The sequence below is a fragment of the Vanellus vanellus genome (genome assembly GCF_965231255.1).
Source record: "Vanellus vanellus genome assembly, chromosome: Z".
NCBI classification, from domain to species: domain Eukaryota; kingdom Metazoa; phylum Chordata; class Aves; order Charadriiformes; family Charadriidae; genus Vanellus; species Vanellus vanellus.
Window position 1 is genome coordinate 24,140,501 of NC_138908.1, and position 11,650 is coordinate 24,152,150.

An 11,650-nucleotide genomic window follows, 5' to 3' on the forward strand; every position below is an offset into this window, starting at 1 on the left:
GGAAAGTATTTTTTATGCAAACTTCCCATTTTTGAAGGACTCAAGTGGCTTTCACGCTGTAACAGATGGGATTGAGCACATGCTTTGTGTCAAACCCCACTCCCACCCAGGCATCTTGTTGCAGCACACCAGTGTCCTCACCTTTCACTGGGCTCTGAGCCAGGCTGGGAGCCGTGGGGAGGGGATGGGGTACCTCCTGAGTCCCCTCCTGAGGGTTTGGCCTCAGATGCGGTGTGTTAGGGACATTTGCTGGCCCTCTGCATGATGTTTCTGACAACAACTGACTGATACCCTGAATCTGAAAAGAGCAGTAGCACCCACAATGCCGTATGCAGTTCTCGGTAGCAAAATCTTCACGTGTGGCCATTCCTCCTAGGGCTCCTGCAAGGCTGCTGTTTACACACCCCTCTGAAAAGACTGTCTGGGATTTCTCCTTTCCAAGTGCATCGATTTTACGTCAGGTGAGGCGTAGGCATTTTTCTTCCTTTGCAAGTCAAGAGAGGGCTGTTCTCTTGAGACTGAAATAGCTGGAGGGGGGTCAAATTTGGATATAGATCTGCAAAGCATCAATGCAAGTGAAGGTGGGGGGTGAGGATTGAGTCCCTGACCCACCAATCACACTGGGTTGGTCCAAAGGGGCGCAGCTATCGGGGCTGGAAAGGGCACTTTGAAAGAGAAAAGGACATCTGGAGTACTAGAAGATCAGCACATACGCCAACCAAAAGAAGCCAATGAACACAAGACAATCACCAGCTACACTTTCACGGGATTGACAGATTTGAGGAGAATGAAGGCTAATATCTGTCATTCTCCTGAGCAGCCATGCTTTGCTTTTCTCCGCATTTCAATACTTGAGGCTAGATACTAAACAAATTCAAATCCCTTTCCAGATACAAATGCTTGGGGTGCTGTGAGAAGGCATTTGCTTTCAAGAGTTTTAGGCCTGTACAGGTGACCAGTGGGTGCTGTGTGCGTTGCTGTTTGTGTTAGAAGCTGCATGTGTTGCTGTAAGAAGGAAGGCAAGTGCAGGAGCTGACTGAGGGAAGTTGTCTTCTATCTCCTCCTCTGTGCAGGACAAGTACTTGAAGAGCAGTGGTCAGGAATGGAGGCTGTCGGCTTTCCCTTAACGGCAAGACGTGCCAAGGTTCTGCCTGCCATCAACACCATGACTGCCAGCTATAAGGACCGTTTCCCGTACTACCCGTTGCCTCAGAGCTCCAGCCTCCCCTGGATGCCCAGCACCTACTCTAAAAGAGATGCCATCAAACCAGCTTTGGCTCCCTTTTCCAAAACTTCCCAGGGGATGACCACCAGCGAGAAGCTCCCTTACATTTCCAACAGAACAACCCTCTTCACCCGCTACACCCCTGACGACTGGTACAGGTCCAACCTGACCAAGTACAAAGAGTCAGAGACTTCCCGGCACAATGCGGAGGCTCTGAGAGTTGATACCACCCGCATGATTGAGCATAAATACCAGCAGACAAAGAAAACACAAGCAGAAAGCACCAAAAGCCTGGGAGGACGTGTGAATGCTATTGAGTTTTGGAAAGGGGAGCTCTGCCGTGAGCTGGATGAGATGATCGGGGAGACCAACACGCTCACAGACATGAAGAAGAGACTGGAGAGAGCCTTGGCCGAGACGGAGGCCCCTCTCCAGGTAAGCACTCTGTCCAGTTGGCTGCAAGCTGTAGCCTACTGCTGGAACAACTGCAGCCATTCAAATGTCTAACTAAGTTCCACTGCAGCTCCGCAAGACCTAGAGAGTTTTTATGAAGAGACCATAAGTTAAGTTTGCAATGTCTTCCCATCTGCTGCATCCCCTATCAGCCCGTTATGAGCTCATCACAATTCTATTTGCTTAACCAAATATTTGTGTAGGCGGAACATCCAAATTCCTGGACTGGGAGACAGAAGCCCATGTCTTCCTACAACACCCTGGGGAGGTCAGCATCAAGGCTGACACAGGTGCCTGTGCCACAGCTCTGGTTGCAGCTGGGACACGCGTGCTTCCTCATGTTGATTTGATGCATACGGTGCAGTTCGGTTTCTTGTTGTCAGCTGAAGCAGCCGCCCTGGGCACTTTGTTCCCCTGGTGTCCCCTCTGTGCCCGCCTAGAATTTCTTTTCTTCCATTTCTTGAGATGGGGACTCTCTCTATAGAGAATCCTGCCCCTGCACCGACAGTGATGGCATGTCCCCAACAGGTCGCTCAGCAGTGCTTGCTTCAGCGGGAGAAGAGGATGGGCATTGACCTCGTCCATGATGATGTGGAGAAAGAGCTCTTCACGGTAAGTTGGGCCACCCAGATCATGTGTTAAAGCCAGTTTTACTTAAACTGCCCTACAGAGGCTTTGCAGCCTTCTTCCCTACCTGGCTCCTTACTGCTGGGGAGGTGCTCAGCTCTTCAACCCCCCAAAACCTGCTGGGCCAGGGGATGGTGTTCCCCCAGGCAGCAGCATGCCCACGCCATGTGGGTATGACTTGGCCGTACAGAGGATGGAATAGCTGAAGAGCAGCTGCGTGTTTGTGTAGCGTGTGGGGGTTCTGTGTCCCTCTTCAGGGAGTAGTGCACTAAAGACATGCACGCAGTTTGGGGGCACTTTCTCCACTCCCTGCCTGTTTACTCTGGGCAGAAAGACAAGCAGGCAAGTTCTTGCTGTGTGCTTGGTTGGGGAGGTCTGAGGGGACGAGTGGCATCAGGACAACTGAGTACAGACACTGATGATGGGGCCATGTGTCCTTTACCCAGGAAGTCAATGTCATCAGGTCGTGCCAGGAGAAGATGCAGCGGTACCTGGATGAAGCCAAAGCCCAGCTCACGTAAGGAGGAGCTCCTTATGTCATGCCCTAGGGCTGATGTGCATTTGCAGTTGTGATGTGGACCCCTAGCAGACCCCGACCTCTCCCCACACCCTGCAGATGGAAAAGCCAGGCGGGCTCCCCGGGAAGTGGGCAGTGATGCTCATGGGAGGACAGAGCTGCGTGGGAGGGAGCTGCGGGGAACTGGAGCGGGGAGGAAGCCCTTCCACCTGAACATCCCCAGCGATGGCTGTTGTTTGCATGTTGAAGGTCCAACAGGGCGGCCCAGCACGAGCTGGAGAGGGACCTGGCCCACAAGCAGGCGGCCCACCGCATCGATGACAAGTGTCACCACCTGAGGAGCACCTCCCACGGCATCAGCTACTACCCAGCGGTGGAGCGGGTCGATGCCACGTGAGTGCACGCTGGGCGGCACGCCAGCAGCAAGCTGTGCCCGGGATGCACGGTGCCTCTCCCTGGCAGGGAGCTGCTTGTCCCCAGCCCACTGTCAAGGCACGTGCATCCCGCCTGGAGACAGCTGCCTGAGTGGGACCGTTTCTCTCTGCTTATTGTTATTCTTACTGTTATTGTTATTGTTAACCTTACCTTTATTCTTACCCTTACTCGTACTCTTCTTCTCATTCCTATTTTCTGTTGTTGTTCTAGTAAACTGTCTCTATCTCCACCCGTGAGTCCTGTTCTTTCTCTTTCCCCTCCATTGAGAGTGGCTGTGTGGTCCTAGCTGCTGGCCAGAGTTAAACCACAACCTATGCTCAAATTAAAGACGGAGATTTCAGATACGTTTAATCAGTGCTGCTCCCAGGCAGGCTTCATGCCTGCCCACGTCCAGCTTCAGCACTACGGGCTTACCGGGGCCTCTTCTTCCCCCTCACCTCCTGAAGGATCTCGGTGCCGGACTCTTGGGCCAAGATCACAGACGACAACATCCTCCGCTCACAGAGCCAACGGGCGGCCTCCTCCAAGCTGCGGGACAATATCGAGAACCTGCTGGTGGTGGTGGCAAACGAGATGCGGAGCCAGTTCAACAGGGTGAACATCGCCTTCACCAAACGCATCAGCGAGACAGCCGATGCCAAGAGCAAGATCCGGACCCACCTGGCCAAGGTAGTCGGAACCCCTCCCTTTCGGTGTGTCACTGTCACTTCCTAGTGACACCCCTGAGGTGGGACCCTTAGGAGTTGGCACCGTAATTTCATCTCAAGGGATCTGTTTTTGCTAGGGCATCCTCACTGGCAGCCTGGGAGCACAGGGATTGCCAGCAGAAAATGCCAATGCTGGTTGCATCTCCTGGTAGTTCCTTCAGAAGCGCTGGCTGCCCTCCAGAACGGCCTTGCTGGGCCTCTGCTGGGCTGCCTGCTGGGGGGGTTGCAGGCTTGCTTCTCCTCCAAGGACGTGCTTTCACTCTCCGTGCTCTGGGGCTGCTGCACGGGCATGCGTGTGTTTTCTTTGCCAAGCAGAGTCAGTGGAAATCAGTGATGGACACCTGCCTCAGAGCTGTGGGTCTCATAGAAAGCTTCCTGAAACGTGCCCGACACTGTATTGAGTAACTGAGGGAAGACGGGGCTTGCAGCACTGCGAGCTGATGCCACGTCTTTCAGTGAGGATCCATGAAGAACCTTCCCTCTCTGAGTTACTGTTGATGGATGATTAGTTCCAGCAAGCGGTAATTTTGGGAAGCTGGGAATTCAATAGGTCCATCAGTGCTCCAAAACCTCCTCTGATGTGACAGCAAGAGCCAAGAGAGGTTTTTCCCTGAAGAAAAATTACTCTTGGCTCTGCGCCTTGATGTGTAGCAGAATGACAGGGGTCTGAGCCCAGGGTCTGCTTATTGAACTTGTATTGTTCTGCAGATGGACAAGAGGAAAGGGTAATTATGTTGTCACTTGAGAAGATACATTTAATTTGTGCATGGGTTTCTTTTTTACGCCAGACGCTGCAGGAAATCTTCCAGGTGGAGAAGACCATCGAAGCCATCCAAAAGGCCATTAGGGACCAAGGGCCTCCCTTAAAAGTGGCTCAGAGCCGTCTGGACGAGCGCACACGCAGACCAAACGTGGAGCTGTGCCGGGACACTGCCCAGCTCCGGTAAGGCAGGAGCGTGGGTCTGGTGGGCTCCTTGAGGAGTTACGGCTGGTAGCACCCGGGGGTAGCACTGCATGAAAAATTAAGCATGGGCTTTTCTTTCAACAGTCCTTCCATAAGCGCACTGCTATAATCAAAAGCAATGAGCAGGTATTGCAGCCTTTGGGTGCTGGGAGAGCTCTGCGCCCACAAAGGAGGCTGTACACCATGGCCGGGTATAGCCTGATGGCACCCCATGAGGGGATGGATTCTTCCCGCTTGGGTAAGCCCCATCTTCTCTCCAGCCTGCTTCCCGGCAGTTGGATGTGCTCAGTTTTGAAGGACGAGCCCTTTACTCTCCAACAGGATCCTGCTGAGATCCCTTAGGCCCTTCCTTTTGGGGAACTGCAAGGAAGGGTGCCCCCTATGGAGAAGCAGAAAGGGCTGTCCTCACCTTCTCCGAGGACACTGGAAATCCTTTCAAGGACACAGTGGTCTGTTTGGGATTGCACGCCGAGGAGCTGTGGAGAAGTAGGCTGGCCTGAGCGCCCAGCAGCACCCCCTCTGAGGCACCCCAAAGTTCACCCCTCCTGGGAGCCCGTTGGGCAAGACTCCAGCTGAAGCCTTTTCAGAGCAATTGAAACCCAGCCCCACAGCCTTTGCAGCATCTCGTACAACAAGGGTTTTTTCCATCCTCCCCTTGTTTCACATTCACTTTTAGCCTCTCCCAGATGTCCTGTTTTCTTTGTGTGCATCTGTGGGCATGGGGAGGATGCCTGCACAGGGAAATCCAGGAGGGGGAGCCAACAAACCCCCCAAACCAAGCAGGAACAGGAAACCACACCTGCTCATCCCTCTTCTTGCTGGCCCGAGCTGCTCTGGGAGAGGCGGCTGCGCATTGCCAAAGCCTTTGAGCAGACTTAACCATGCCTCCCCGCTGAGGTCTGGAGGAACTCTGCCCTCAGCTTTCCCATGCGTCTGCCAGAAACGGGGGTCTGAGTTAGTCTGAGCACGCTGAAGGGGGAAATCCTGTGACCAAGGGGCCCTTCAGCAATGCCACGCTAGAAACCACCCCCACGATGGCACTGTTAACCAGGGTTTCTTGCTGTTTTCCAGCCTTGTCAACGAGGTCCACAAAATCAACGAGACGGTCCAGAGCCTCCAGCAGCGCCTGAGAGACACCGAGGACACCCTGCAAATGCTGGTTCATACCAAGTCGGTCTTGCAGCATGACCTGGCCGTCAAAGCCAACACACTCTTCATTGATGAGGAGAAGTGCATGGGCATGCGCAAGACCTTTCCCAGCACGGTGCGGCTGCTGGGTTCCATTTAGGCTCAGCTGAACTCACTGAATCTGTTGTGGGAGGGATTCCCAGTTTGGCTAAGAGGCTTTGGAAATACTTGATTAGAGTTTCACTTCCTGGTGAAAGCCATGAGTAGAAATTAAATGATCTGTTTGTGTGTTATACGGTCTACCGGTATTTTTTTTGCCTTTGTTTTTTCTCTTTCCACTGTACTTTCACGGTGTGCCAGAAAGTCACTGAAAATACTTTGTAAGCGACTAAGAGTAAATCCACCCACGGGGATTCAGTCCTACCCTCTCAGTCGGTGATTTTAGGAGAAAAACTGTCGTGTCTGCCTCCTTTTGAGGCACCTTCTTATCACCTTCTTAGAGGAACACCTTTTCATTCCTTGGTGTTTCCTTCTTGCCTCATCGCTGGAAGACTTCAGGTGTCCTGCAGCGTAGCCAGCACATCTCAGAGCAACAGCCTGTGGGCCCTCGCTAGCACCCTGTCCCTCTAACCTTGGCGTGTCATCTCACAGCTTGTCACAGGTAAGCCTGATATTGTCCCCCTCTCCCTTCAAGCCTCGTTTTAAGCGCTGTCAGGGAGCCCTGATAGCTGGTGAGCAAAGACCTTCTTCCCCCTTTGAGACAAGTGAATCCCATCTGACGCCGGCAAGCCTGGTGCTGTGTAGGCCATCCCCTTATCAAAAAAAACAAAATTCTGTTGGTCACACCAGCCATGGAGCCACCTATTAATAGACTGGGCTTGTCTGTATGTTTCTTCCAATGTCGCTGCCTGTAACTGGAAGGAAAGAGGAAAAAATAACCTGTGCCCCACATCCCCTTACCAACCGTCCCAAGGCCCTGAAGTCTCTTTTGATCGCCATAGGAGGACATGTTGCAGCTTCACCACCACACACACGGAAGAGCAATAATGGGTAATAGTCCAGGTGAGCTGTGTGGGGACATCGCACCCTGGGGAGCTGGGAGGGTTTCTTTCTTGAGGGACCTGGGCATTTCTTCCAGCCCTCCTCAGGCCAGCCAGTGACCGTGGCCTCTCTTCCTTTTCCAGCCTGACACCGGCTGCTGCAGCGCCACAGGGAGGGAGCACTTGGTCACCCCCAGCTCCCCCTAGCACGATGCAGCGAGTGGAGAGCATGGCAATGGACCTGGACAACCGCTGCCCAGTGTGCCTGGACAGCTGGGACGATGCCGCCTATGCCATGCCATGCCTCCACCAATTCTGTTACCAGTTCATCCTGCGCTGGGCTAACAGCAAGCCCGAGTGCCCTCTCTGCAAGAGGAGAGTGCGATCCATCGTGCACTCGGTGAGGGCAGACAATGACTTCGAAGAGGTTGCCATCGCGTCATCTGCCTCAGCCCCCGCACCAGTTGGCACCCGGCAGGCCGGAGGAGCGCCCAGGCACCCAGACACCCACAGCCCCCCTCGCCGCTCTGTAACACCTCAGCCGCTGGCAGTGGAGTCGGTGCCCAGGGCTCTGGTGGGCGGCCTCCAGCCCCATACCTGGGCGTTCCTCTTTGACGACCACCCGGCTCTCCTCCAACGCTTTCTGCCCTGGCTCCAACAGCAGCTGGGGCTGATCTTTGCCGAGGAGCCTTCAGCAGCCGTTGTGATGGAGGACCTCATCTTGGCCGTCCTGGGCTTCTTTGGTCTGGACGAAGAGGTCCTGGTCCGGCTGCTGCAGGTCAGCCTCCAGGATCGCGCGGCGACATTTGTACAGCAGCTTATCAACGTCGCCGTGCAACGCTGCAGCGCGGAGGCCCACCGTCTGCTGGGCCTCGAGGACAGCCATGCTGCCGAGGAGCGGGAGGGCAGCCCCGTGGCTGTCCCTCCTCCTGCTGCCTCCAGAAGGGGGTCTCCTGGCCCTGGCCAAGCCACCTCCCGCAGCCCTGCCGCAGACGATGAAGAGGAGCGACCCAACACCTCCACCGCTGCTCTTCATGGGGCTCCCGGCAGCTGCCCGATGCCCCTGTTCCAACCAACGGGGAACAGGAGGAGCTGCATGACGATCCAGGGGAGGTTGCCGCAGGTCCCTCTACTCCCAGCCGCAGCAGGGACCTCTCCCGTGGGGGGCCACGGCGAGGCCCGAAGAGGAGGGCCAGCAGCTCCCAACATTCACCTCAGCCACCCAAGAGGCCACCCCGCCGGCACAACTAGAACAAGGCCCCAGGAGCTGCCAAAACCAGGGCCAGGCCAGCAGCTGGGACACATGCCGGCCAACGGTTCAGTCAGAAGGGGGACTCCAGGGCTGGACCATTCCCCACTGCCAAACGTCCCATGCCTGGTCTCCTCCTCACCACATCATCTGCCCCCACCTCCCGGGGATCTGCTCTCCTACCAGCCTCTACTGCCCCGTCATGCCCTGCAACACTGGCACCCAAATCTTTCCTCCTGCTCAGAGTCTGCACCACTTGGCTCTGCCCTCTGCATCACCCCATGCTCACACCCTGCCAAGGCAGGAGCCACAAGAAGTTCAACAGGAGAAAGAAGTGAAGTCCAGAACCTGGCGAGGGACAACCCCAGGAACCAGCACATTTGGCGCGCTGCTCGGCTGGAAAGCAGCTTGGCGTAAAAAGCCCTGCAGGTCCTGGTGGCCACCCAGCTGATCATGAGCCAACAGTGTGCCCTTGCCACCAGGAGCACTGATGGTGTCCTGGGCTGGACTGGAGAGAGAGTCTGGAGAGAGAGTCTGGCAAAGGAGTGTGAAGATGATAAAGGCACTGCAGCATCTCTCCTCTGAGGAAGGGCTGAGCGAGCTGGCACCGCTTAGCCTGGTGAAGAGAAGGCTCGCAGGGGAATTGATCAATGCATAAAAAGCCTGATGGGAGGCTGCAGAGAAGATGGAGCCAGACCCTGGCTGAGCGGCGCTGGCTGTCTCTGCTGCAGCAGGCGGCTATCGCAAGATGACATCCAGAGGTCCCTTCCAACCTCAGCCTTTCTGTCATTCAGTGAAAGTATTTGAATTGCCTAAAGAATCTATATGAATAACTTCAGTGCTGTTCTATAAAGTCAATAAAGAAAAGAAAGTAGTACAAACTTGCTGACGTTCCTCAAACTCTATTGATCGAATCATTAATACTGTGAAGTTCCAACACGCAGGGACGTCCCCAAATTCACTTATATGTTCTGGAAGACTGCCTCAGCTCAGTGAGCATGACCCCGACATGGGGTACAATTCTGCTGTGCTTATACTTAGTTGCCATCCTCAGGACACGTACCAGATGTATGACACAGGTGCAGGTTCTGCTGCTGAATAAAAGGACTGTAATCTAGGGCTGCTAAGAAAGACCCATAACAATTATGCTATAGAAGAAATATTTCCTCTCTCTTCTGCTGATCTTGCAATTTTTAGTTTAGTGGAAACTGCTCAGTTTTCTTCACCTTACTTTGAGTATTTCCCACTGTTATGCCTGTCCTCAAGGATAAAAAAAACAACAGCAACAAAATCACACATCTCTACTTCCACTATTACACGTAAAACCATTCTGGGAGCTCAATACAGTTTTGTATATATTCATTATTTCCTTTTTATTTTATTCTTAACGTTTTAGTCAAGTAGTTCAGTTCCTTCTGAAATCCTGAGTCTCTCTTTCTCTCTCCTGCCTCTCTTTGAAGACACGTTGACGAGAGCATCTGTCCTGCCACCCAGTGGCCAATCCGGCCCAAACCACAACAGCCATAGAGAATCATACCTCCAGTATCAACTCTGTGCTACAGCTCATAATCAAACCTTACCAGCTATTTAGTCCTCTCAGTTTTTATTGACACAGAGCAAGTTTTGCAGACCCAGTCCAGTTTTGTTCCGGGGAAATTCTATCTGGCCTCATCTTTCCAGGGCCAGGCATCACACACCGCAGCAGGTAAAACATCCTGTCCTGCAGAACGCCCGTTTTCATGGGGGAGGGAAACAGCACTGCGGGTAGCATGATAACGTAGACCACAGAAGCAAGTGGGCAGAGCTCCATGAAAACACTGCCAGGCTTTTTGCCACACAAGGACTACCCCTGCAGTCTTGTCAGAGGTTGCTTACTTAGCTTATAGCAGTCCACCCCTCCAACGTCAAAGGTGTCGCTGCAAGACTGAGACCCCAGAGATGCCACAGAAAGCACCATCTCCACCCCTTTACCAAAGCGGTTCCCGGTTAAGTACCAACAGCAGGAATTGCTGCTGCCCACTGCTCTGGGCATCCGCCACCATCCACCCCACACAAAGGGCCAGCTGGGTATCTCCCCCATGGGCACGCCAACTCTGCAGACTCCTTTCAGGTGTCTTTTCAGGCAGAGCAGACACAGACCAGATGAGTTTCAAGCTGAAACACGACTTTGTCATGCAGGCAGAGAAAAAAGCTCTCAGAACTTGAGAGTTTTATTTCACAATCTGAAAAATGACACACAGCGTAGGTACAAAGACAAGGAGACGCTACAGTCCACAGCAGGAGCGGTGGTCAGGCACTCTCCCTGCACCTCTTTGCCAGGGACGGTGCTCTTGCACAGGCAGAGGTATCTTCTCCCCTCCCCAAAAGCGCACCGACCCCACAGACAGACATTTCTCCCACACCTCCTCTGAAGGAAGGCTACCAGCGTCCCACCTGCAGAATTAGCCAGAGACTTCTCAGCACCTTATCATGCCGCTGTGCTTTCAGTCAGAACGGCATTTTTGATTATAAGCAACTAAGGGCAGAACTAAAGTAAATCTCCATCAAAATGCAGCAAAACCATGACACTGTTCTTATTCCTCCGGCTTCTTTCCAGAGTCATTTACAAAATACCATTCCTCTCTAGGCCACTCCTAATGGACAGCCTTTCAAGATTTTTCAAATCCACAGCAGCATCTTCTTTAAGAGTTTAGCACCCAACACAGAGCTGAAGGCATTTCTCCTTCTCCTAAGAAAGCCCAGCTCAGTCTCTACTTTGCTTCCCATCTTCCCCACCCCAACTCACACCAACACAGCGCACGCACCTCCTCAAGCAACACTTTCTTTCACCAAAACACAGGACCTGTTTCTGAAGTCAACTGCCGGAGGGACCAGCGAGAACTGCTTGGGCTCTTCTACCTGTGACATTGAAAGGGATGTTGAAGTGGGATTTCAGTAGTGAACTCAACATGACAAACTCCAGCAGAGGTAAGAAAAACACGTTTTTTAGGAACTAGTTCAAAACAGGGCCCAGGAGCACCACTAAGTGTTTCAGTGCCACATCCCCCCTCTCCAGTAACACCAGAGTCGCAGCAGAACTCTAATCTGTAACAATAAACGTATGAGGCACATACTGCCTGTAAAAGCAGAATATCCAAAACTGCAGGCAAATCCTCACTGGCACAGAGCAGCACACTTCAGTCCTCCTCAGGGTCTCTGTTGAAAGGGTGGTAACTGGAGCAACGGGATTTGCCACTGCCTCCTTTCTTCCTACAGAAGAAAGCTATCGAGTATTGCCATACATTTGCCTTTCTGCTCTGGCAGAG

The 11,650-nt window shown here is 53.3% G+C and overlaps 1 protein-coding gene across 1 annotated transcript; it reads left to right on the forward strand.

The window, feature by feature from the left end:
• Positions 1-1,102: 1,102 nt before the first annotated feature.
• LOC309683149 (tektin-3-like) lies at positions 1,103-6,216 on the forward strand (the record flags this gene model as incomplete). The annotated part of the gene is made up of 7 exons (XM_082497350.1): positions 1,103-1,660; positions 2,207-2,290; positions 2,752-2,822; positions 3,072-3,215; positions 3,704-3,926; positions 4,753-4,907; positions 6,000-6,216. 7 exons carry the CDS (start codon positions 1,103-1,105, stop codon positions 6,214-6,216), a joined length of 1,452 nt encoding a protein of 483 aa, XP_082353476.1.
• Positions 6,217-11,650: the final 5,434 nt, after the last annotated feature.